Consider the following 27,014-nt stretch of genomic DNA (forward strand, 5'->3'; position numbering starts at 1 on the left):
GAGACATGGAAATATGCATCTTGGAGGTCGAGGGTTGAAAACCAATCCAGAATTATCATTGGGAGAGTAACCATCCGGAATTTCTGTTTCTTGATGAACTTGTCCAAACATAGAAGATCGAGGATAGGGCGCCAACTGCGATTTTGTTTTCCGTCAAGAAGTAGTGGAAGTAAAACACTTTCCCTCTGTGTTGAGGGGGTACCTCCTCTATTGCTCTGAGATGTATGAGATGTTGTACCTCCTGTTCATGAGAGGGGTCCCTGAAGAGGGACGGGGTGGGAGGGTGGGTGGGAGGTAAGGAGAGGAAGGGGATGGCATAACCCAATCTAATGATTTTCAGGATCTATCTGTCCATAGTGATGGTTTGCCAGTTGGCCAGGAATGGACGCAAACGGTGTCCAAAAAAATGGTTGGTTGGAGTTGGTGCTGGAGAGGGTGCGAGGTTTTCTAAACCCTCGACCAAGACTTCAAATTTGTTTATTTGGGTTAGGAGGGTGGGTCACCGTTGTTTGCGGAGGGCGACGTCATTGGTTCCTGGGCCTATGTCATTGTTGTTGTTGTGTATCTTATTGTCTGAAAGATGCTGCGCAAAGGTATGGTAACGTGGTCATTGGTATGGCTGATATCTATATTGTCTCTTCTTTGTGGCAGGTGTTTGGATGCCTAAGATCAGAGCATGGCACGGGAATCCTTCATGGAGTGAAGGACCCCATTGGTTGTAGCGGTGAAGAGCTTGTCTCCATCGAAAGGGAGATCTTCGACCATATTCTGTATCTCCTTCGGAAAGGAGGAAGAAGCAAGCCATGAGGACCGCTGCATGACGACAGCGGTGGCTGTGGATCTGGCCGCTGCATCCGCAGCATCGAGGGCAGCTTGAAGAGCTGTGCGGGGGATCAATTGGCCCTCGGACACCACTGCTTTAAGTTGTTGTCGTTTATCCTCCGAGACATCATCAATAAATTGCATTACCTTAGCATAATTTTTGTGGTCATATTTTGCTAAGAGCTCCTGTCAGGGTTCCTTCCCCACTCTGAACTCTAGGGTACAGATGTTTGGACCAGCATGAAAGACCCCCTAAGCTTATTCTTACCAGCTTAGGTTAAAAATTTCCCCAAGGTACAAACTTTGCCTTAGCCTTGAACAGTATGCTGCCACCACTAAGCGTTTTAAACAAAGAACAGGGAAAGAGCCCACTTGGAGACGTCTTTCCCCAAAATATCCCCCAGCCCTACACCCCCTTTCCTTGGGAAGACTTCATAATAATCCTCACCAATTTGAACAGGTGAACACAGACCCAAACCCTTGGATCTTAAGAACAATGAAAAAGCAATCAGGTTCTTAAAAGAAGAATTTTAATTAAAGAAAAGGTAAAAGAATCACCTCTGTAAAATCAGGATGAAAAATACTTTACAGGGTATTCAGATTCAAAACACAGAGGATCCCCCTCTGGGAAAAACCTTAAAGTTACAGAAAACAGGAATAAACCTCCCTCTTAACACAGGGAAAATTCACATAAAACAAAACAAACTAATCAGCCTTGCCTGGCTTACCTATACTGGTTGCAATATTGGAGACTTGGATTAGGCTGGGTTGGAGAAGATGGATTTCTGTCTGGCCTCTCTCGGTCCCAAGAGAGAACAAACACGTAAACAAAGAGCACAAACAAAAGCCTTTCCTCCCCCCCCAGATTTGAAAGTATCTTGTTCCCTTATTGGTCCTTTGGGTCAGGTTCCAGCCAGGTTAGCTGAGCTTCTTAACCCTTTACAGGTAACAGGATGTTGCCTCTGGCCAGGAGGGATTTTATAGCACTGTATACAGAAAGGTGGTTACCCTTCCCTTTATATTTATGACAGCGCCGCATAGTTCGCTACTCTTAATTGCAAAGGAGAGCGTGTTGCAAAGGATAAGCACCCTGCCCACATGCGGCCACCCAGCGCAACCCACAAGGAAGGTGGAAATGAGAAGCTGAGAACTAACAGTTAGTTACAGCTCCCTGATTCTCTGCCCCTGCACTAATTAGAGCACTACTTTGTGGTATCTTCAGCAGGAGACCTAAGCTCTTTCTGTGCTACCTAAGTGGGGCAGATCCTCTGGCCTGTTCTACTCTGTTTGTGCCAAAGTACTGATTATGGCCCACTGACCTTTCTGAAATAAAATATTTGGCCCTCAAGCTAAAAAGATGGAGACCATTGGTTTAGAGTTTGAAGCATCATACTGAAATCCCAATAATCCCATGGACTACAAATTCAAATCCTCTAAAGTCGCTAGGCCCATCATCCCTCTGAATTTGATAACTGAGTTCCATACATGTTATTATATAGGGGATCATTTGTAAGACTTAAAAAAACTGAAATCCTTTTAGTCTTTGTGAACAGAAAAGATGTGTGCCAGTTAATGGTCCCCTTCCACCCAAGAGGTGGCTGCATTTTAGTGGTGTGGGTATGGGAACAGCTGTGTCATTTAATATGTCATAAGAATGGCCCAACTGGGTCAGACCAAAGGTCCATCTAGCCCAGTGCCAGTGCCAGGTGCCCCCCAGGGAATGAACAGGTAATCATCAAGTGATCCATCCCCTGTCACTCATTCCCAGCTTCCGGCAAACAGAGGCTGGGGACACCATTCCTGCCCATCCTGGCTAATAGCCATTGATGGACCTATCCTCCATGAATTTATATAGTTCTTTTTTGAACCCTCTTATGGTCTTGACCTTCACAACATCTGCTAGCAAGGAGGTCCACAGGTTGACTGTGCACTGTGTGAAGAAATACTTCCTTTTGTTTGTTTTAAACCTGCTGACTATTAATTTCATTTGGTGAACCCTAGTTCTTGTGTTAAGGTAGTGTTCTTTACTACTTCTCATATTTACTTTCTCTACACCAGTCATGATTTTATAGACCTCAACCAGATCTCCCCTTAGCTGTCTCTTTTCCAAGCTGAAAAGTCCCAGTCTTAATAATCTCTCCTCATATGTTCCATACCCCTAATCATTTTTGTTGCCCTATTCTGAACCTTTTCCAATTCCAGTATATCTTTTTTGAGATGGGGTGACCACATCTGCACACAGTATTCAAGATGTGGGCATACCAGGGATTTATATAGAGGCAACGTGATATCTTCTGTCCTATTATCTATCCCTTTCTTAATTATTCCCAGCATTCTGTTAGCTTTTTTGATTGCCGCTGCACATTGAGTGGATGTTTTCAGAGAACTATCCACAGTGATTTCAAGATCTCTTTCTTGAGGGGTAACAGCTAATTTAGACCCCATCACTTTATATGTATAGTAGGGATTATGCTTTCCAATGTGCATTACTTTGCATTTATCAACATTAAATTTCATCTGCCATTTTGTTGCCCAGTCACCCAGTTTTGAGAGATCTTTTTGTAGCTCTTCACATTCTGCCTGGGTCTTAACTATCTTTAGTAATTTTGTATCGTCTGCAAATTTTGCAACCTCACTGTTTACCCCTTTTTCCAGATCATTTCTGAATCTGTTGACTAGGACTGGTCCCAGAACAGACCTTGGGGACCACCACTATATCATTAAGTCTATTTCCATTTACTGACTTTGACAATAAGCTTGAATTTACATATATGCATACAGAGAATGATTTACAACAAAATGTTTTGTACCCAATTTAAGTGTAAAAAATAATGCTTTAAATCACTAAAAGAATATTTAATAGGTTTTCATGATTAGTAATGGAGAAATACATATGTAAAGTGAATTTACCAAGGCTGCATGAGATGACTTCCTGGAAACTGGTATCGTATTGAACCTTTTTCCCTGTACTATACTATTATTGACTTTTAGCAATAAACTTGACTCATATTGGTTATTTGGTCTCTTGCGTATATTTCATAACATACCGAAGTGTGGTCAAGCAGTTGACTATACAATATATCAACAGTATTCTGATGAATAGCCTATCAATAAAGTTACATAGTATCAGAAGATTAGTAGTATTAATTTTTCATAATTTATTCCAGTAAGCCTATTCCTCACAGGCATGTAAGTATCTTGTGTAAGGATCTACCTATTGATTCAATAAGTCGGAACTATCCCAAAGAAAGCTTTTTGTTGGTGTTGTTTTTTAAATACACTTTCATGTTCATATGTTTTAATTAAAAATAAAAAGGGAAACCTTGTATGGGTGCCTGTAAGATGCCTCTAACCCCACACAGCAGAATCTGAAAACACATCGCGGGCAAGTGCCAGTATTCAGTAATAGCTGAGCAATGGATCTGTTCTTTTCTGTCAGTGCAAACATTCTGGATCATCCTAATTAAAAATAAAATAAAACAGGGTTAGTGATTTTCATGTTTCACTTCTAAACCTACTCTGCATAGAAGAAAACAAAGTTAGAGATGTCTGCATCATACCCCAACCAACCCGCCTTGGAATAAACATCTTTTGGTGCAAACAGTACAAGGATTCACACACCAGAACAGTATTGGGGGTCATTGCACCAGTTTATAATTCTCATAATGCTTGAATGAAGTTTTGGCTTAGGTCAGAAGCATCATTTGCTTGGTGAGGTCAACCTATTCCTAGTGACCATTTCTGCACATTACACTTGTTCATTATTTGTAGTCACAGGATTATTGACCCAAGAGAAAATAGCTCTGCTGCTGAAGGCCAGTAGTCATAGCTGTTCGGGGGAAAATACACAGACTCACAGACATTAAGGTCAGAAGAGTCGTGATCATCTAGTTCAACGTTTTTCAAACTGGGGTCCGCGGACCCCTGGGGGTCCCCAAGGGTATTCCAGGGCGTCCGCGGACCCCGCTGATCAACTCCTCCTCCTCCCTTCCTTCATCTCCTGGAGGCTACTGAAGCTAAACTGGTAGATTTTAGTCTGGCATTGCAGTGGGGCTAAGGCAGGCTCCCTGAGGACTCCTTGAGTATCACTGCTCACCCCAGATTTTTTTTTTTTTAAATACTATAAGACATTTTCTAGCACTTCCAGTCACAGAGCTGGCCTTCAATACTTAAACCAACTGGCTACGACTGGAAGTCTCAATTATTTTTTTCCCTAAAATAATGTATGTGCCCCCTCCAATCCTGTTTTTGAGGGGCTTGGGAGGAGTGTCAGATTCCTGATAGAAGAGGAGCACCCAGGAGTCCACTTATGCTACTAAGGAAGCATAAATATTAGATTCCAGTCACAAACTGTCTGCCTCCAGCTCAGCCACTTCTCTTTGAGCTGCCAGTGTGGCCTCCACCCACAACGGATGCAAGCAAAATAAGGTAGGGATACACCACCAGACTTAGTCTGCCCACCCATCACCAACAGTAGGCCTCCACCCCCCGCAGCTGCCCTGAGGAAGAAAGGAGGCACTAAGGAAGAAAAAGAAATTCTCATCACTCTTCTTTAAAAATGCATTAAGTTTTAGAGCTCCCCCAAGTCATTGTACTAAGCCTCCCAATCAACTTTCAGTAAATATTTATATTACAATGGCATCCGGATATCCCAGTAATGGTCAGGGCCCCAGTGTGTTAGGTGCTGTACAAACAGTGTTTGGAATGTGCCCGTTTGAAAGGTGTCACAGACCCAACAAAGAAATTTTCTACAATTCTTGCTCAGTCGCTGAGGGGTTCCCTACCTGCTTTCCCCTCATCTGGGGGCAGAGCAGCCAATAGGAGCTGCTGCAGGAAACAAAAAGAACACTGCACCTTCCAGTAAGAAAGAGCCCAGCGGCTCAAGGTGGCTCTGCTTGCTCTTCCACTCCTGTGAGCAATGGGATAGGGCTCCTCTGCTCCTTCCCCCCTGCAACACCTGGCATGGGAAGCAGAGTCCTCCCTGCTGCAGCTCTCCCAGGTCAGGAGAGCAGCGTGAAGAACACGAGGAGCTGCAGGAAGAGCAGAGGTGAGGCTGGTGGTGCAGAACTGATGTGGGGACTGGCAGAGCTTGGGGCAGAACAGGTCCAGGGATAGAATTAATGAGGGGTTGAAGAGGCTTAACAGATGAGGGTCAGGGACAGACAGGTATGATGTTGCTTTCATTTCTGTGGCACTTTTACCACTGTGTACAGACACATAGGGAAATACAGTACCTGCTGCAAAGAGTATACAGTCTGAAAGAAAACTAGAATTACAAATTTTAAGTTTGATCCTAGTCTTTTTTGTATATAAAAGTTTTTAGTATCTAATTTATTAACTTAATTCTGTTTCATGAAACTTCAGTCAACTCGTCAGGGTAATATCTGTCTCAGGCTGTAATATTTCAAATGAGGGATTTAAAAAACAACAAATGATGAGGAAGATGATAAAAATGAATAACTGACAGACACACAAAATTCCATTCCCAGAGAGCAGATTTACATTTAATTCACCGAGAGGATATCTTTCAAACACGCACACACATGTGAGAGACTTGGGGCAGGACTGTGACAGCAGCACATGAATAAATTTTAATGACTAAATAGGCCTCTTTCCAAATCACTAATTCATAGTGCTCACAGAAATCCACCCACACTTGAAAGGTTCTTCCTCAATCCACCCATCCCTGGGATTATTGTGCTTACTGTAACAGCTGAAATAGAGGCTGAAGGACAAGTGCTAGTATTAATGGTAGGACCCAGATATCTGGCTGTAATATCTGGCAGACTTCTTCACCAAATAGTCACCGAAACAACAAGAAGTGATGCTGTTTTAGTTCAAACAATCATGAGCTAGTTCAGTTTAAACTAAATTGAGGAATACACAAAACTAGATCTGCAACTAGGGTCCTTAACTGCAAAAGGGCAAACTTTAAAAAATTAAGGGAATTAGGTAGGGAAGTGGACTGGACTGAAGAACTCAACGATCTGAAGGTGGAGGAGGCTTGGAGTTACTGTAAGTCAAAGTTCAAGAATCTATGTGAAGTCTCCATCCCAACCAAGGAGAAAAAAATTGTAGGGAAGGGTTGTAGACCAAACTGCATGAGCTAACTCTCAAACAGATTATTAAGAGACAGCAGAAAGCCTACATGGAATGGAAGATGGGATGGATCAGCAAGAAAAGCTACCTCTTGGAGGTCAGATCATATAGGGAAAAAGTGAGAACTGCCAAAAAGAGTTGGATTTTGCAAAGGAAATTAAAATCCATAGTAAAAGGTTCTGTACCCATATAAATAAAAAGAAAACAAGGAAAGAAGAAGTAAGTCGATGTAAGCGATGTCCCTAAGGGGTGTGAAAAAAACCACACCCTGAGCCACATAACTTACATCAACTTAAGCGGTAGTATAGACAAGCCCTTAGAGCCCTCTTTATCTAGTGTCTCATCTCCAGCCATTGGGGATGTTTGCTAATAGCAGTCACAGATGAACCACCTGCCAGTCTAGGCAGTCTCATCATACCGTCCTCTCCATAAATTTACCAATCTCAGTCTTGAAGCCAGTTAAGTTTTTCACCCCCACTGCTTCCCCTGGAAGACTGTTCCAGGACTTCACTCCTCTGATGATTAGAAACCTTCATCTAATTTGAAACCTACACTTGTTGATGGCCAATTAGTATCCATTTGTTCTAGTGCCAGCATTGGCCCTTAACTTAAATAAATACCAGGGAGGGAGAGGAATTATCCCTCTGATGTGTATATATAGAGAGCAATCATATCTCCCCTCAGCCTTTGTCTCATTAGGCTAAACAAGCTAAGCTCCTTGAGTCTTCTCTCGTAAGGTAGGTTTTACATTCCTCTGATTGTCCCATTAGCCCTTCTCTGCACTTGTTCCAGTTTGAATTCATGTTTCTTAAACATGGCAGATCAGAACTGCACATAGTATTTCAGATGAGGGCTCACTAGTGCCTGGTAGAATTGTAATAGCACTTCCTTATCTTTAGTGGAAATACCTTCCCTGATGCGTCTAGGACTGCATTAACCTTTGTCATGGCCACATCGTACTGGAGGCACACAGTCATTCTGTGATTAAGCAATACCCCCAGGTCTGTCTTTCTCTTCTGTCGGTTCCAACTGATACGTCCCCAAGCTTATAGAAAACATTCTTTTGGATAGTCCCTAAATGCATGATCTTACACTTTGCATTTTTTTAATTGCATCCCATTTTTATTGCTCAAGGTCATCTAAATCTTCTTGTATGATATTCCAGTCCTCCTCCATATTGGCAATACCTCCCAACTCTGTGTCATCTGCAAATTTTATTAGCACATTCCCACTTTTTGTCTCAAGTCATTAATGAAAATGTTAAATAAGATTGGTCTCAAGACCAATCCCTGAGGAACTCCACTAGTAACTTCCCTCCAGCCTGATAGTTCACCTTTCAGTATCACCCGTTGTTGTTGCCTCTTTAACCAGTTCCTTATTAACTTTTAAAATTCTCATATTAATCCCCATCTTCTCCAATTTCACTAATAATTTCACAAATGGAAGAGTTTCAAATGCCTTACTGAAATCCAGGTAGATTAGGTCTACTGCACTGCTTTTGTCTAAAAAATCAGTTATCTTCTCAAAGATAGATATAAAGGTTGGACTAGCACGACCTATCTTTTGTAAAGCCACGTTGTATTTCACCCCGATTACTGTTTACCTTTACTACTTTCTCTTTTAAAATTTGTTCTAAACCTTATGTATAACTGAGGTCAAACTAACGGGCCTGTAGTTTCCTAGATCACTTTTTTCCCTTTCTTAAAAATAGTTACTATATTAGCAGTTCATTAAGCTGTTTGAGTTTGACTTCCACCTTGGATGTGATAATTTCGACTTCCATATCCTCATTTTCATTAACCAGCCCGCCACTACCCCTAAGCTCCTTGTTTTCTTTATAAAAAATTAAGGCAAAGTAAAGGAGTACTTGTGGCACCTTAGAGACTAACCAATTTATTTGAGCATAAGCTTTCGTGAGTTACAGCTCACTTCCAAGTATTCATTTAAGTCAGCGATAGTCAGGTCTCAGTGATTCAGGAGCCAAATTAGTGATCAACATTACCCCAAATTCATTGTTTCATTTGCTATACTACTATTCACTTACATCGACTTAAAGCAGTGTCTACACCAGAGATGTACGGCCCGCGAGACCCTCCTGCCCAGCCCCCGAGCTCCTGGCCCAGGAGGTTAGTCTCCGGCCCTTCCCCTGCTGTTCCCCCTCCCCCGCTGCCTCAGCGCACCGCGCCACCGGTGCAACACTCTGGGCAGATGGGCAACACAGTTGCAGAGCTGCGGCCTGACCCATATTTGGGGTCAGGAGGGAATTTTCCCTCAGCTCAGATTGGCAGAGATCCTGGGAGGGTTTCGCCTTTCTCTGCAGCATGGGGCCTGGGTCACTTACAGGTTTAAGCTAGAATAAATGGTCAAATCTCTGTAACTTGAAGTCTTTAAATCATGATTTGAGGACATCAGTGACTCAGCCAGAGGTCACAGGTCTATTACAAGAGTGGGTGGGTGAGGTTCTGTGGCCTGCAATGTGCAGGAGGATCAAACTAGATCATCACAATGGTCCCTTTATGCCTGGGGTAATTGTGCGCCAAAAAATTAAAAAATCTGCATATTTTATTTGTCAAAATAACACAATATAATCATGCTAGTTTCAATTACTTTGGTAATTTATTTCAAAATACCTGTCAGCAAGTATATCCGTAACAATACAGACAACAATAAAGATTCACCCAGGAGTAGAGAGTTAAAGAAACCCCTGTGCCCACATGGATCCTCACTGCAGGATCAAGGTACTGTCACGAATTACACCTGGTAGGACACGCACACATCTGCTGCGAATTATACCTGGTAGGACACGCACACAAATGCTACGAATTATACCTGGCAGGACACGCACACAAATGCTGCGAATTATACCTGATAGGACACGCACACAAATGCTGTGAATTATACCTCATAGGACACGCGCACAAATGCTACGAATTACACCTGGTAGGACACGCACGCCAATGCTGCGAATTATACCTGATAGGTCACGCACAGTTCGAATCTAGGCTGAGGCACATAAACAAAGTCCACAACTGCAGAGTTCCCAAAAGACACTAAGTTTATTACGCTCCAGCGTGGTGCCCCCCTCGCTAGCCAGGAGGGGACCCTGAATACAGATTATACAAAGGTTATATACTTTTTAGCAAAGCATGTTGCCCTCATGCACCGGGGAAACCTTAGCCAATAAACAAATCCTTGTCTTATCTACCACCTATCCCTGCTTGGTGCATTCCTCGTGCTATACGAGTATGTTAATTACACAGCATTGTCCTAAAGCCATGCATCAGTAACCTTTATTATCAGTATGGGAGGCCTCACATCAAGGCCAAGAGACAGGGAGTTAGAGACTGACAAAAACCAGATACTGGGAGTCAAGACAGGCTGGAGACAAGGAGGAGGATTTTCACAGGGATTCAGTATCTAAGGATTACTCCTCCTGGTGTATGATGTGCTGGCATTTAGACAATGGTGGGCCCCAAACCAAAATGGAGTCACATGTGCTAACTTTTCCTTAACAGTACAAGTTACTGTAAAGTAGGAGAAATGGGGAGGAAGGCAGAGAGCAGATGAATCAGTTGAGAGAATGCATTAGTTTAGTGGGATCTGTCCCCAGTCTCTTCCTAGGAAAAGGAGAGGGTGCTCCTTGCTTCTCTGAGGACAATGGACCCACTTAGCTGCTCCTAACCCCCCTCCCTTCTTCAGTTCCCCCTCCTTCAGGATCCTTGCCCCAGGAATTGCTCCCCTCAGCTGCTCCTCACACACTCACTGCCTCTTCTGTCAGGGTACAGCACTATACCATCACTGCTCCCTTACCCTGGAGACTGACTCCTCTTCCCCACCCCACTGGTCCCCACAAGGCTCCAAAACACACACCCGCCCCCGCCACTGGGGACCCTCTACTTCTTCCCATCCACCCCCGGGGACCCTCTGCTTCTTCCCCCTCATCATAACTGGGGACCCTGTGCTCCCCTCTCCAACCATGATTGACCCCTTTCTTGCCTGCCCCACCCTCAGAGGCCCTGACCATGAGAGCCAGAGCCAGAAAATGCTAGCTCCTGGAGAAGGGAAACTGACAGCATCATGCTGCAGGTAAGAGTTATGCCTGGGGCTAGAGCATGCATGGCAAGCAGCTACGGTCCAAAACTCAGAGGGCACAGATGCCCCCCTCGCCCAGCTCAGGCTCCCCACAGCTGCTTGTGTCAGCATCACACCTCTGCAGGGCAGGTGAACCAACGGGAGAATGCAAGGCCTGGGCCTGCCCCAGAAACACCCTGGGGCCCTGCTCCTCTGCACCAGGATAGTGAGCAAGAGAGAAAGAGTCTCACATGCACGCCCCGAGTCCTGCTTTCCCCCACCAGCGGTGATTTACTCTCTCCTGGTTGTTCCCACCCAAACCTTTGTGCCTGCTCAGGCCTGCTACCAGGGAGTGGCGCCCTGTGGCGGCTTCCCTTTGCTTCCCTATCGGGATCTATTATTTTGCAGGGAAACAAAATAATCGGGGGGGTGGGGGGAGGAGAGCTGCACATACACGTGGTGCAGAATTCCCCCAGGAGTATCCCTTCTGACCTTAAAGTCTATGAATCTATGACAGCATCCATCCCTTTCAACTGCATATGGGGACATTTGCACGCCCGTTTGAGGGAACACTAGGAGTTCTTTCAGGCGAAGAGGAGACATTAAGGGGAAACACTAACAACTAAACATTCAATGTGTACGAAGGTATACGGGGGGGGGGGGGTGACCACACGTATAAGTGTATCGATAGGGAATTAACCCGCCCCCGCCCTGCACAAGATCAGCACGCGCAACCAGAAGGCAGTGCAAGCCGTGCCCATCCCGGGGGCGGGCGCTGAAGGACAAGCCTACGGGCAGGGCTGAGGCCCCCGCCCGGAAGCGCTGCTGGCGGCACACAAGGGGCGCCCCACAGCGCCCCTCGACAGCGGGAGCGCACCCCGGGGCCCCGCACCGCGCAGGACAGGACCTCCCCGTTCAGTAGCACAGGGCTGAGCGCCGGCCACGGGAACGACAGACCCTCCCTCTCCCCGTAGCGGGGGACTCTACGCCGGGGCCAGGGGCGCCTCCTACCTCCGGCGCGAGGAGCGGGAGCCTTTCTTGAAGCCGGGGGAACCATGAACTCCGTGCCCCCGAGAGCGCAGCGTGCGCGCGCATTCCCGTCCCCCCGGAAACAGGCGTCCCGGCAGGAAGGTTCCGGGCCCGCCGCCATCGCTCAGCCGGGCTCAGCGGAGGCAGCGGCCGCTTCTTCCGCATCGCGTGTCCGTTTCCACCCGCCGGTGACAATCCTGCCGGCGGCCCTCAGCCCTCCTCCGGGGGAGGGAAGGTCTCCAGACCGCGAAGACAGCCGAGCCGCCGAACTGGGGGAGGCCGGAGCAGCGGCAGCCAGAGACGTTGATCCTCACGCCCGGCCTGGCCCGGAGCCGCCGCATTTTCCGGCAGATGAGCGGCTCGGCGCTCCCCCTGTCAGGCCTGGCAGGGCCGCGATCAGGTGGGAGGGGGGGAGCAGGCGCGGCTGGGGCGACTCGGGCGGGCGGGCGCAGCGGAGCCGGAACGGGGGAGATGGCGTCTCAGCCGCCGCCTCCCAAGCCCTGGGAGAACCGGCGCCTGGCGGGAACCGCGGCCCCGGCCTTCCAGTGAGTGCACCCCCTCCTTTCCCGGGGATACACCCTCAGAGACCTGCCCCGCCCACGCGGGGGGAGAGAGACCCCCCCCGCGGACCCTGCCCCGCCGCCCCACGCAGGGGGAGAGAGACACTCCCCCCCCCCCCCCCCCCCGCGGAGCCTGCCCCGCCGCCCCACGCAGGGGGAGAGAGACTCTCCCGCTCCCCCCCCGCCCCCGGGCCCCTCCGCCATTCCTCCTCTCACAGGGGTAGGGGAGAATCTCCCTCCCAGGGACTCTGCCCTGGACCCCTGAGACTTCCTGTCAGGAACCCTGCCACAGACCCCTTTTTCCCCCCGGCCCCTAGCAGGAGAGAGACTCTGTCACATGGACTTTGCTCCCTTGTCCCCCACAGTTCATGAAGATTTGGGGATAATGTTAATATAAAATGATTATGGGTACTGATCTTGAACCTCTGAATTTATTTAGGTCTGCTGATTTGGGTGCCAGCCTGCTGACCAGGCCTGGACAACCCACACGAGTACCTCCGCCTATTTTGCCACGACCATCACAGCAGGCAGGGAACAGTAGCCTGAGCAATTTCAGACCTGCGTACAGCAGTTCCTTTTCTCCAGGCTATGGCACATATGGAAACTCCTTTTATGGAAACTACAGCCCTTACAGTTATGGATATGGTGGTATGGGCTATAACCGGTTTCGTACAGACGATCTACCTCCCAGCAGATTTGTTCAGCAGGCTGAAGAGAGCAGCAGAGGTGCATTTCAATCCATTGAAAGTATTGTGCATGCATTTGCCTCAGTCAGTATGATGATGGATGCGACCTTTTCAGCTGTTTATAACAGTTTCAGGGCTGTGTTGGATGTAGCCAATCACTTCTCCCGACTCAAAATACACTTCACAAAAGTGTTTTCAGCTTTTGCATTAGTCAGAACTATAAGATACCTCTACAAACGGCTGCAGCGGCTGCTGGGTCTGCGGAAGAGCTCTGAGAATGAGGATTTGTGGGCTGAAAGTGAAGGAACTGTGGCTCGCATTGGCCCAGAGGACCGGGCAGCTAACTCAGCAAAATCCTGGCCCATTTTCTTGTTCTTTGCTGTTATTCTTGGGGGTCCCTATCTCATCTGGAAGCTGCTCTCTACATACAGTGATGAAGAAACAGGTAAAGGAGATCAGCAAAGTGAGGAGAGTGTAGGTTAGAGAATAAACTATTCATGTTTTTGCCTCAAAGAAATTAGTAAATCATAACCTAAAAATGCTGAATTAAACAGGGAGATGGGGATTAAGGTATTAAAATAGCCTACTCTTTGATGCTATGTTAATTGATCCATTCAGTTCTCTATCAAAGAGGTTCTACTTCTAGGGAAGGTAAGATTTTAGGGCTGAGTTCTGCAGCTGCTTCATATGTATACAGCTGCAGAATCAGGTTTCTTATGTGAAGCAAAGTCTTCTTTAGCAGCAAGATTCAACTAGGTATTACAATATAGCACTATACTAATAACATGATTTTTATTGAACTGGGGGGAAAAACTTGGGGCGCTTGCTTGCTTTATTCAGTCGATCCATCAATCTGGTGACTTGGAATAGAAAATTCTGCAAACCAGGACACTTATGTGCAGAGGCTGAAATGTGGATTCAGAAGCGTAACTTGAAGCACCTGAAAATGTTGGTAGTTGTATAGTGCCATATATGTATGGCCCTGGAATAAATGTTTGTGCAACACTTTTAAGATTTAAAGTGTTATTATAAATGTTTCTGTGACCCATTATATTTAGTATATGCATACTTGTGGAAAAATTCAGTTTCTGTTATAAATTACTTTAAAGATCCAGATTATGCTGCTTTTTAACTCTTCTGTGAAATAGCGTCTAGTAACTGGGCAAACGGAGATGATGATCATGTAATTGGAAGAGCAGAATATGACTTCACTGCTGTTTCAGAAGAAGAAATTTCTTTTCGTGCTGGTGACATGCTAAAATTAGCACCCAAAGGTAAGACTATGATTTATTGTGGATTTACTTTCTAACTTCCAATGACTTTTTAGTGCTTGTGAATGGAGTCCTATTGACAGCCCTTTGAGATCAAGAGATGTATTTTAGTTGGCCCAACTCAACAGGCCAGTGATTGTGTGGATGCTCTAGAGAAGCAACATGTCCAATCTCTTTGAGTGGGTTTTGCTTAATTTCCCTAAAATGTTGGCCGGTACAGTAACCCATTTTGACGCATGCCCAAAGATCACTTACACAATGCATCTTCACCAACCACTGTACTCCTCATATTTCCTCATGGGCCATGCAACAGTGCTGTGACAAAAGTTAGCTCAGTGCAGCACTTTTATTTTCAGAACACTTCAAACATTAATCCTCCTGGCATCCTTCAGAGACAGGTTAATTGTTTGCATTTCTGTCTTATTACAAAGTCAGTTTCTCTAAGCTGGTATGCATTCTACCTGACTCCCACTTGACTTTAGTGAAATCTACACACGTGCATCTGAAGGCAGAATGTGGCCACTGTACTAATCACTGAGGAAACTGTGCTATTCAGAAGAAGATAGTTGTCACATAAAGCACACTGAATCCTGTAGATAAATGCAAATATTCCAATCTTTTGAGTATGTGTAGGCCAAAAAAAGATATACATGGAAGTATACTAACAGTAATTTCTTAGAACATTTTGTATTTATACTTTGTGTAATCAATTGCATGTAGTTAATTACAGTGAAGGGTGTAATCTTCAAACATACTTTCAAAGTACTTTTTTCCTCTACAGTAAAATCTTGTATCCTTTGGAAAAGGGATATACCTTTTTTAGCCTCTAACTGGAGTGCTATAACAAGAATTGGCAAATCCCGTTGTCTTTTTTTTTTAGTCTGTCAAATGATTTTTAAAAATTTTGATTAATCATGAGATTTTGTTTTAATTGTGATTTAATCATGCTATTTAAAAAAATAATCATGATTAATCATGAAATTTAATTGCACTGTTAATAGAAAAGAATTTATTTAAATATTTTTGGATGTTTTCTACATTTTCAAATATTGATTTCAATTACAACAGAATCCAAATGAACAGTGCTTGCTTTATATTATTTATCATATTTGCACTGTAAAAAAGATAAACATAAGAAATAGTATTTTTCAGGTCACCTCATAAGTACTGTAATTCAATCTCTTCATCGTGAAATTGCAACTTACAAATGTAGAATTGTTTTTCATAACTGCACTCAAATATAAAACTTTAGAGCCTACAAGTCCACTCAGTCCTACTTCTTATACAGTCAATCGCTAAGACAAACAAATTTATTTACTTTTACAGGAGATAATGCTGCCTCCTTCTTATTTACAGTGTCACCTGAAAGTGAGAACAGGCACTCACATGGCACTATTGGTAGCCAGCGTTGCAAGATATTTACGTGCCAGATATGCTAAACATTCGTATGCGCCTTCATGCTTCGACCACCACTGCAGAGGACATGCTTCTATGTTGATGACTGGTATTGCTCTATAATGATCCAAAGCAGTGCGGGCTGATGCACATTCATTTTCATCATCTGAGTCAGATGCCAGCAACAGAAGGTTCATTTTCTTTTTTGGTGGTTCAGGTTCTGTAGTTTCTGCATCGGAGTTTTGCATATTTAAGACTTTTGACAGCATGTTACACACCTCATCCCTCTGAGACTATGGAAGGCACTTCAGATTCTTAAACCTTGGTTCATGTGCTATAACTAACTTTAGAAATCTCACATTGGTACCTTCTTCGCGTTTTGTGAAACTTGCAGTGAAAGTGTTCTTAAATCGAACAACATGTGCTGGGTCATCATCTGAGACTGCCATCACATGAAATATATGGCAGATGCAGATAAAACCACAGAGCAGAAGAAATACAGTTCTCCCCCAAGGAGTTCAGTCACAACTTTAATGCATTATTATTTTAACGAGCATTGTCAGCACGGAAGCATGTCCCATGGAATGGTGGCCGAAGTATGAAGGGGCATACAAATGTTTAGCATATCTGGCACATAAATACTTTGCAATGCCGGCTGCTACAGTGCCATGCGAATGCCTGTTCTCATATTAAGGTGACATTGTAAATAAGCAGGCAACATTATCTCCCATAAATGTAGCCCTGGTCTACACTGGGTGGGGAGGGTTGACCTAATCTATGCAACTTCAGCTCCACCAATAGCGTAGCTGAAGTCGGCATATCTTAGGTCGACTTACCTGGCCGTGAGGATGGCACCGAGTCGACCGCTACTGCTCCCCCATCAATTTATCGCATCTAGATGAGATGTGATAAATTGATCCCCGATAGATCGATCGCTGCCCGCCGATGCGGCAGGTAGTGAAGACCTGCCCTTACGTAAACAATCTCGTTTGTCTTCACAATTGGCTAAAAAAGAAGTAGGACTGAGTGGACTTGTAAGCTCTGAAGTTTTACATTATTTTCTTTTTGAGTACAGTTATGTAACAACAACAACAAAAAAACTACATTTGTAAATTGAACTTTCATAATAAAGAGATTGCACTACAATGCTTGTATGAGGTGAATTGAAAAATACTATTTTTTCTTTTTTACTGTGCAAATATTTGTAATAAAAATAATATAAAGTGAGCACTGTGCAATTTGTATTCTGTTGTAATTGAAATCAATATATTTGAAAAGGTAGAAAAACATCCAGAAATATTTTAATAAATTTTCAGTTGGCATTCTATTATTGTTTAACAGTGCAATTAAAACTGCGATTAATCATGATTTATTTTTTAATCAAGTTAATTTGTTTTTAATCGCTTGAGTTATCTGCTATTGACAGCCCTACTTTTTTTGGATATATTTTAATTAGGGCCCTACCAAATTCTCAGCCATGAAAAACGCATCATGGACTGTAAAATCTGTTCCCCCCGCCACCCCCATGAAATTTGGTCTTTTGCATGCTTTTACCCTATACTATACAGATTTCATGGGGGAGATCAGTGTTTCTCAAATTGGGGGTCTTGAACCAAAAGGGAGTTGCAGGGGGTTGCTTCAAGGTTATTTTAGGGGGGGTTGCAGTATTGCCACCCTTACTTCTGTGCTGCCTTCAAAGCTGGGCAGCCAGAGAGAAGTGGCTGTTGGCTGGGCACCCAGTTTTGAAGGCAGCGCAGAAGTAAAGGTGGCAATACCATGCCATTCTTACTTCTGCACTGGTGCTGGTGGTGGCTCTGCCTTCAGAGCTGGACTCCCAGCCAGCAGCCACCCAGCTCTGAAGGCAGCGCTGCCGCCAGCAGCATTGCAGAAGTAAGGGTAGCGGAACTGCAACCCCCCCTCCAATAACCTTGCAACCCTGCTCACACACACACACCTCCTTTTTGAGTCAGGACCCCTACAATTACAACACTGACATTTCAGATTTAAATAGCTGAAATCATGACATTTACAATTTTTAAAATCATATGACCGTGAAATTGACCAAAATGGACAGTGAATTTGGTAGGGCCCTAATTTTAATATATAAACATTAGCACTTTAAACACCACATGAACAATTATCTGGCTTGTCATGTGACTAGTTGTTGACTTAATAGCACTAATTGTAAGTTTCAAGTATTCTCCATGTTTCTGCTGAGCTTTGAATTAGATGGCTGTATAATGTCTGATCTCAAATTCTAGGAAAGTGTTTTAATGGTATAACTGTTATACATTTTGAATTACTTTATAACTATGGCTTAGTTTTCTTATCAGAACAACAACCCAAAGTACGTGGCTGGCTTTTGGCTAGTCGTGATGGTCAAACAACAGGACTTGTGCCAGCTAATTACATCAAAATATTGGGTAAAAGAAGAGGTCGGAAAACAGTGGAGCTGGAAATTATTACAGAGCAGCAGCCGGCTTTTACCAACACAACACCTGTTAGAGGAGCCACTGATGCGGATACTTTAGAAGAGCAAGAAGCTACCTTTGAATCCGTTTTCGTTGAAATGAATAAGGTTCCCGTTACCTCTGACTCCACTGTGACAGGTGGAGATAAACAGGATCTGTGATGCACCTGGATAAAATTCAGTGATTGAACTATACTTATCAATAATCCTTTTGATATTCTGAAAATTGTAGAAGAACACTGTTAGGACTGTATCAGGTATCTCGCTGCTGGTAACGGGTGAACAGATAACGAAATAATTTACCCAAACTTTAGTAGCATGCTTGATTCACTTAAAGTTGTACATTTGTGGCCCTGCCCAGCGAACTATTGGCAATTATGAGATCTCAGGCTGGGGGGAGTTTTGTAGAGGCCACTGGGTAAGCCAATGTGTTGCATCTCTAGCAGCTCACTTTGGTCACTTGAAGGAATAGTGCTGATGAATTCTATAGGTAGCAGTGTCCAGTCCTCCTTACTGGAGAAAGAATTGACTTGATATGAGGCCTTTGAGAGGGGGTGTTGAGAAGAAAAACTGAAGCATTTCTAGCAGAGGCCTCCAAAAATTATATATTGAAGAGCCCTTAAAATACTTCATTTTTTGGCTGCTTTTTGGTAAAATTAGTGCTTCCGCTACCGCAAAGAAAAATGAAAGACTTCAGGCCTTTGTTATAAAAAGGTGACTATCTTAAGAAACAAGATTAGCACTGTGAAGGAAGGTACATTCAACTGGAGTTGTAAGCAGATAAATGCTGTTACCAGTGTTTATTTGTCCTTTATTCTAATGTTGTTTTCAAGAAAGTATAAGCCGTTTTCCCCACCACCATTCTGGGAGCTTTTCCTCATCAGAGGCCGGAGGACCACATGTTTTATTCTGATTTATAGTGCACATGCTTTAGGCCCTATGTATCTTCCAGCCAAGCACGGTTAAGGATGCTCATTTTTTATCAACATCTCTCTAGGGCCTAGTGAGCTAAGTTAGCACAGCCACACTTCCAGGCAGGTATAATAGCGTATCAAATTCTAGTAATTATGTATTTTAACAGCTACATCTAAACTTCCCGTGTTTCAGTGCAATTTCTTTTTGAACTTTTGTGAGAAAATTCAGCCTGATTTTAACACAGCAACAATGCATCACAGAGTGGATAGGAAACATCTGTGTTGCCAGTAAATAGATGGGGTTTTCTATTGATAATCCCACAAAACAGGAAACAAGAAGAAAGCTGCCCATTTCATTGTATCATCATGGAGATGGATGAGTTAACTGCTACTTTGATTGTTCCTGCTGCACTTCAGGCGTTAAATCTGGCATTTCCCCATAAAATCTGAGGTACATTGAGAACCACAATTGCATAAAGACTATTAACAAAATACATTTTGTCTTCAAATCTATTTACTTTTGTGAGCTCTGTACTAAAGTCATACTTTTCTGGGAAGTAAAGTTAAGTAAAGCTTCAGATTCCTCTTTCGGGACTCACTCACATTAATATTAGATTTGATTAACACAGAATCATTTTCAGTTCAGGCTGTAGTTCTTTTTGGAATGCTCTTATATGCTGTGTTGAACCCTTCAATGTTAGAACAGATCATACAGTTCTAATGTACTACAGAAAAGGAAAAATACTGATAGCTGTGTATTAATAAATCATTTCAATTAAGTAGCCTGTTTCTTAAAAACAAAAACCCACAGCAGCACCCAAGCTAGTTAAACTTGCATACTTATACTAGCTGTTCCTGGGGGAATTCTGTGCCAAAAAATTAAAAATTCTGTGCACAATATTGCAATAACACAATATAATCACGCCGGTTTCAATTATTTTGGTAATTTCTTTCAAAAGACCTGTCAGCAAGTATGTTTGTAACAATACAGACAACAGCAAAGATTCAGGAAATACTTTTTGACAAATAGATTCCTTACCAGGCATATGAATACATAACTTTCAGTAATTCATTTAACCTACAGAAATGTATTTCCCGCCCCCCTCAGAAGCGGTGCAAAGGTTTGGGAGGAGTCGGGGTAATGGAGGAGCTGAGGGAGGGGAAAGTAATTGCTGGGAAGGAGCTTGGGTGTGAACTTGGAGGGTTGTTGGGTGTGGGTGGGAAAAGTGTGGAATGGAGGTTTTCTGGTCAGGGAGGGGTTGTTAGGGAGCCTTCCCCATGCAGATACTGGCTAACCCCTAGCTTCACTCATTCAGTCTGTGACTCCCCACAACAGCCCCTTATGCCCCATGTTGTCTGGTCCCCATATCCTGGGCCTCCTGAGCTGGTCCCACGGAGAGGGCACTGTGAGGAATGCAGCTTCTTCTCTTCCCTATCCGCAGCTGGGGCTGCTCCCGCCCAGGAGCAGATGCTCTCTGTCCTGGCGCACAGTGGCTCTGGGTAGGCGAAAAGTGTATGTGCAGGATTTTTCAGCAGAATGTATTTTCAGCTGAGAAAAAAAAAATGTGTGGCAGATGAATTCTCCGTGTGTAGGAATAAGTAGCATAATGGATTTTTGGTAGTTTTAATTCATGTTTCTATAGAGATCTTCAACATCAATTTCCATTGCAAGCTTCATTAATATGTTTATATTTTTTAGTGCATTTGCTAGAGTTAGTACTTAGGCAACTTGTGGTGAACAGAATTGCTAAGGTTTAGACAAAACCGTTACAACAAGCTATTGTTAACCTCAGTTTGGTTAGTAGTCTAAGTGGCTGGTATACTTGAGCCCTGGATTTTAGAATAACCTCTGGACTCTTGCTGTGTACAATGGCAAGGTTAGGAGCATAGGAGATAGGGCCCTGGCTCCTGGGGGACAGTGTAGTGAAGCATTTTTGCTACTGCTTGCTCAGTAAGATTATATGTAGCTGCTCTGGGAGAGGGAAAGGAAAATAACAGCCCACAGTGAAGGGGTGAATGAAAAACTCTTTAAACTACATTTGAACCAGTACACATTTCTGAGAAACTTTTCTCAACATGCCAATGCACCAGATGAGGGATTAACTGGAATTTGGATGGGACTCCCTCTGCTGCAGAAACAGAAAGGAAACTGAGGACTAGGATGTACATTAAGATTGTTAGAAAACTTTACATCAGATGTTCAGTTTCTGCCCACATTCTTTGTTCCTGATGGGTTTAATTATTTTACTATTGGAGTATCAATCTTTCTTGTATCAATAAAGAATTTTAACTGGAGCAGTAGTCTCTTAAAAAAATAAAGCTTTTTTTAAAATGTCTGTTAAATCAGGCTTCTACTTTCCTAATCAAGACTGGATTGGAAAACACTGTCAGTTGAACATTAATTAGAACCTTTAAATCTCATTAATTTGTAATAAAGACATAGTTAAATTTCACATCTGAGTTTTTTTGGTCATGTTCTTTGAAAGTATTCTCCTGGTAGAAAAGGGGTAGCTTATAAATAATTGGACATTGACTAACCTGTCTTACTTTGTAGTAGCTTGACTTAGTCTGTCAAATCACTGTAAATGTTATAACTATGCATAGAATTCTGACCTTTCAATCATGTTTACTCACTTTAATGGAAAAGAGGGTTGAGAAAATGATGTAGTAAGTTATATTTTATTTTAAAAAATCTGAAATTGTATTGACTATAAATGTATTAAAATTGAGATTTTGGCTTTGTTGGATATAAATTAACATCAGTACAAGAATGAGTTTAAAATGGAATCCTGTGAGCTAATTATTTCCCAGAGTAAACTAATTGTGCAAATATGTAAGAACAGAAAGTGTTAAATATATTTGTTAAAACTGCATTAGAGATGGGAGTTTTCCTTGGGAAAGAATATTAATATTTTAGTCTTTAATAAGAGCCAGGGTAAAATTCTCAATAGTGCATAAGTCCCATTTTCAAAAGTGACACAAGCACAAAGGAGCCTAAGTCTTATTGACTTTCAGTGTTGTGAAACTGTAGGGGAAAACTCAGTTAAAATTACTCACAAACAACAAGCAATTAGTTTAAACTGTAAAAGTGACATGTAAAAATTCACCTTCCACATTTTACAGACATCCTTGACTCTGATATACAAAACTTGCTAAGGATCTTTTAGCATATCCATTATCAATATGTATATAATTTTGAATGCATGAATAGTGATGGATATGCTGAGTTTGTACCTCCTGCTTGTCAGACAAGGTGGCTTGTGAAATGCATACAGTACATTATTAAATGACAATAGTGTCATTAACTGCATGTACAAACTGTCAGAGTACTGGAATACTTAAATTACTTTAACTGATCATTTCCATAACTCTGTTTTATGAAGTTTTATGAAGTTTGCATAAGGATTAAATATTTTATAAGGGGACTGATACAGTACAGAGGTATTCAGCACTGTACAGTGGCTAAACTATTCTGAACAAATGAGGTTTTTTCCTGAGAAGTTTAACGTAAAAGTAGAAGTCTGTGTAATAAAAAGGTGGGATGTGGTCTCAGTGACTAGAAAGCTTCACGAATATTATGTGTGTGTATCTTAAGGTTTTGGAAGGAAGAGTACTTTGCTAGCATTGACTAGGAGGCTGTTCAGGGCTTAAATGGTAGTAGAAAGAAGTGAAGATTACGGGAGTAGTCATGGATTCAGTGTATGGAGGAAGGTGTAGGAGATGAGAAAAAAGATGTAGGTGAGGACTGCTTGATTTATGCATTAGGCAACTGACTCTCCTATTCTCAGAGCGCTACTAAAGATAACACATCCATATTATTTTTGGGTAAGTACACCTAAGCAACAGAACTTGAAATCCCTCTTGGGACATTTAGTTGTATGTACTTTATTTGGATTACCTCTGAATTTTAATCTTAAAATAATAGGCTCTTTGTTACATGAACTGTATCTTCATATATATATTTGTACAGTACCTAGCACAATGAGACCCCAGTCTTGATGGGGGCTTCAGGGTGCTACTAGAATACTAAATAGTACATACAAATTCAGAAGACTCATTCAAGTTTTTGAATAGTATTGCAAATTGAAAGGCATTACTTTTTGTCCAGCAAAATAAAGAATAAAATAAAAAATGGAAAAATATTAGTCTGTTTTCCTTGCATAGGCTCAAAAGACTACTCTTCTTATGGAACAAAAAAGTCTCTGAGCCAGCAAGATTATTTTAATATGTTTGGCCTCACTAGAAGCACTTTACCGGTATGAGAATACTAGTATCCTATATCAGTAAAGTGCTCCTAGTGTGGACTCAGCTACACTATCAAAGCTGTCCTTTGCATCAGTATCGCAAAACCAACCCCCGCGCATGAAACAAGCTGTACTGGTTTAGCAGAACCATTCAACTACAGTCTTCCTGACTGTTAATCATCAACTTTTCCTCATTTTGCTGTACAAAGTCAGCATTAACTGAATCCGGGAATTGCTGTCAGGAAAATGGGGAATTATGCTATTTATCTCATTATGTATTTGATTCTATGTCTATAGAAATCAAAGGGAGTTTTGTCACTGACTTCAAAGGATGCAAGGACCTTAATATACTGATTCCGTTTTTTGTATTCTTGTGTACACTTTTCACAGCCTAATACAGCACTCAGCTTTTCTTCAGCGAAGTTGGTGACAATGATGATCAAGGGAGTGAGAAAAGGACAGGTATTTAATATAGTCTATAGGTTTACAGCAGTAGGATGAAATTAAGAAAAGGAAAATAAGGTAAATGAGAAGAAAAATCCAGACATTTTTAATAAAGTAGGCTAGTCTCCCAAGCGAAGTGGTGGGATACCTTCATCTGGACATGCTAAAAGTTGATTGAAAAGAGAAATGCACCATAGGGAACAAACCTGCAATGACTAATAGATTAGATGAATGAATAGATATCCTATTTCTAGGAATCCATGCAGTTTCAGTGCTCTCACCTGTTTGAAAACGTTTTCTTTTTCTAATTTTATTTTAAGAATGCAAGCCTTCTCTGACACTCGCTTTAACTCATTTCTTAGTTCATCCATCTGCTGCTGATGTTCACTGCAAGAAAGGAAAAAATAATAAAATAGCCAGCTACCCTTAGGGACAGATTGTAATTTCAAATGTGTGTTGTGCATCACTGCAGTTCTAAAACATTCATTACTCCATCTGCACCTTAAAGATGTAGACGTCTCAATATGCTCGTGTGAAATTAGAAGCTCTTACAGAAAATATTCAAAAAGTAAAGTAAATATCTCCTTTGGGGTTTTTTGGAAGCATTTTTCATAAAAAGGTGCATAGAGCATGAGAGAGGTATTTATTTTTTAAAGTATTTTATGTAAGGCTAAATAAATAAAATAAAGTTTGAAAAATTTTCCTACTCCTAAAGTCCTGCTTCAAAATTAACTATGGAACAGTTCCATAAGAATCCCTAGTAGTATTCTGGTAGCCTAAAGGTCCAAAACAGAATCAAGAGTCTTATGCTGAATATGTTGTAAAAATACTGAATGAGAGAGTCCCTCTCCCAAGAGCCTATAAAATGTAACCAATCTGTTTCCAAAGAAAAAGTGATGAACAGAACTAAAATACTCTTAAAAAATTCTACTCTAAAACGTGATTCTGTAAAAATGACAAAATATTTTGACCAAAAAAACAACAAATTTTTTTTGAGGTGGGGTGGAGGGATAAAGGGGGAATTTGAACAGCTCAACTGCTATTTGCCTGTCAGTGATACAGTTTCAAATGTACTCATGTTATAACTTAAAAATTTTTTTTTCTAATAGCTCAGCAAATTCAGCCTGGAATCTGTCTCATTTTTCCTCACACATCAATAATAAATAAATATTTTTAAAAGTTTTGTAGGCTAAATTAGGCCTTCAGTATCTTTGATTCTTCAGTAAGTTTGCACATGTATAACTGATTTGAGCTTAGTAAATAACATTGATGTTGCACATGCAGGGAAATAATCCTTCCCATCCTCCAATAGTCTGTGTCACTTTGTGATTTTTTTTTCTAGTTCAGCGGATGTGTCATACTCAAACAATTCACACACACAAAAATACCTGGAATTTTCAGAGAAAAATCTCAAGGGGGTAATGTTAAACAAGTTGGGAATAATTTGAAAATTAATAAAAAGAAAAGGAGTACTTGTGCCACCTTAGAGATTAACAAATTTATTTGAGCATAAGCTTTCGTGAGCTACACAGCTCACTCTTCTCTTTGTGAATACAGACTAACACGGCTGCTACTCTGAAACTTGAAAATTAATGGTGAGGTTATGGAATATTTAGGCAGGCAAAAATCCCATTGATTTCACCTCTCAAAGACTGCAAAATCAAGCCCCATCATTGGATCATATTGTATCTTCCTGGGATGGGAGAAAGGGCCCAGGAAACATCATTGAAATTCACCTTACAGAATTCCCCATTCATCTTAACCTTGAGAGGGAGGGATTTATTGGTGCTCAGAGGAGGCAGATGGCATGTCTTCAGAACCATGGAATTTCTGGGGACATGCAAGGAAAAGAAGCTCCTGTTCCAACCACCTACGGCAGCAGTTCTCAGATATGGCCACCATGGGCTTTTCTTGCAATTACAGCCTACTGGGTGATGATGGGAGGAGGGCAAAGCAGTGGCCTCTCCCCTGGGGCCACCAGCAGGTGTTGGGCCTTGCCCCACTCTGGAGACACAAACGCTGGAGGAGCAGGCAGCCAGTAAGGTTCCCCATCTTCCCGGGGGCCATGGGGTTAAGCTTCAGCCCTGGGATGGCAGGTGGCAGGCTCCTGCCGTGGGGCTCCGGATGCTCCCCCCGTCCCCTGCTGCCTTCTCAGGCCCTGGGCTTTGGCAGCAGGCTTGGGCCCCAGGCTCACCCCCATAATTGTCCCTGGCTCCTGCTGCCTCCCCACCCATCTCCCCATCCAGGGCTTAATTTGTCCCTGGGCTTTCTGGGACTAAGTCTGCTGTGAAAAGTGATATTTGTTTGTGTGTTAATGCCACTTTTCACAGCAGACTTAGTAGCTAGCTGGGAGGCCCTTAAACATACAAGTATCTCTTTTCACGGCAGCAGACTCACTAGCCAGCAAGTCTAAAAAAAAGCACCCAAAAAGCAAAAGGAACAACAACAAAGATAAGAACATGCAAAGTACCTTTTTTGTGTTTCTATTCTTTCTAGGTCCAGTAAAGAATAGAGACAACTGTACATTATTTTTATTACTGAGTATGCAAAAAAATAAAAAATAAAAACCCTACATAAATAAATTACAGTGATTAAGGACATGTATATGTGTGTATTTATTTGTTTTTCCTAAAGTTAATTAAGTATTTTAGGAAAAATTATCTCAGAGTGGCCACCAGCAAGAGTTGGTGGTTGCATTCTGATGCCACCAAAAATGTGTTGTGAGAACCCCTGATGTAGGGGCTTCTGCCTCCAGCCCCTCCATCTTTCCCCAGTACTATGACTTGCTTAGGAGCCACAGTTTCCACTGGTTTCCTTTCTCTCCTCCAAAGAGGTTGTGAGCACAGAGCATAAGGCAATGTTGCAAAAGGTATCATTTACTTACTGCCTCTGAAGGGTAGCATGCCATAGAGCAGGAGTCAGCAATAATTTTCGCAGGGGGGCCACTCCACAAATTTTGGTAAATTGTCACAGGCCACAAATTTCTACTACTGTATATTCATGGAGGGG

The 27,014-nt window shown here is 42.6% G+C and overlaps 2 protein-coding genes across 5 annotated transcripts in view; one reads left to right on the forward strand and one right to left on the reverse strand.

The window, feature by feature from the left end:
• PUS10 (pseudouridine synthase 10) overlaps window positions 1-12,175 on the reverse strand; it is a 77,264-nt gene extending 65,089 nt beyond the window's left edge. For both annotated transcript variants that reach the window (XM_077813978.1, XM_077813977.1), the window contains exons 1-2: window positions 12,004-12,175; window positions 4,145-4,281 (exon numbers count right to left, since the gene is read on the reverse strand). In XM_077813978.1, coding sequence (XP_077670104.1) covers window positions 4,145-4,270 — 126 coding nt within the window. In that variant the 5' untranslated portion in view covers window positions 4,271-4,281; window positions 12,004-12,175. The remainder of the gene's footprint in view (window positions 1-4,144; window positions 4,282-12,003) is intronic.
• On the forward strand, window positions 12,048-23,457 carry PEX13 (peroxisomal biogenesis factor 13). Of its 3 annotated transcripts, none has more exons than XM_077813980.1 (4): window positions 12,048-12,421; window positions 13,021-13,712; window positions 14,416-14,541; window positions 18,255-23,457. In XM_077813980.1, exons 1-4 carry the CDS (start codon window positions 12,048-12,050, stop codon window positions 18,563-18,565), a joined length of 1,503 nt encoding a protein of 500 aa, XP_077670106.1. In that variant the 3' UTR covers window positions 18,566-23,457. The 3 variants fall into 3 exon arrangements, with proteins under 3 accessions (XP_077670106.1, XP_077670107.1, XP_077670108.1); XM_077813981.1 differs by lacking the exon at window positions 12,048-12,421 and adding an exon at window positions 12,461-12,566; XM_077813982.1 differs by lacking the exon at window positions 12,048-12,421 and adding an exon at window positions 12,461-12,566 and having other exon boundaries at window positions 18,267-23,457.
• The last annotated feature ends 3,557 nt before the right edge of the window (window positions 23,458-27,014 follow it).

Source organism: Eretmochelys imbricata, chromosome 3 (assembly GCF_965152235.1).
Source record: "Eretmochelys imbricata isolate rEreImb1 chromosome 3, rEreImb1.hap1, whole genome shotgun sequence".
In the NCBI taxonomy this organism is placed as follows: Eukaryota; Metazoa; Chordata; order Testudines; family Cheloniidae; genus Eretmochelys; species Eretmochelys imbricata.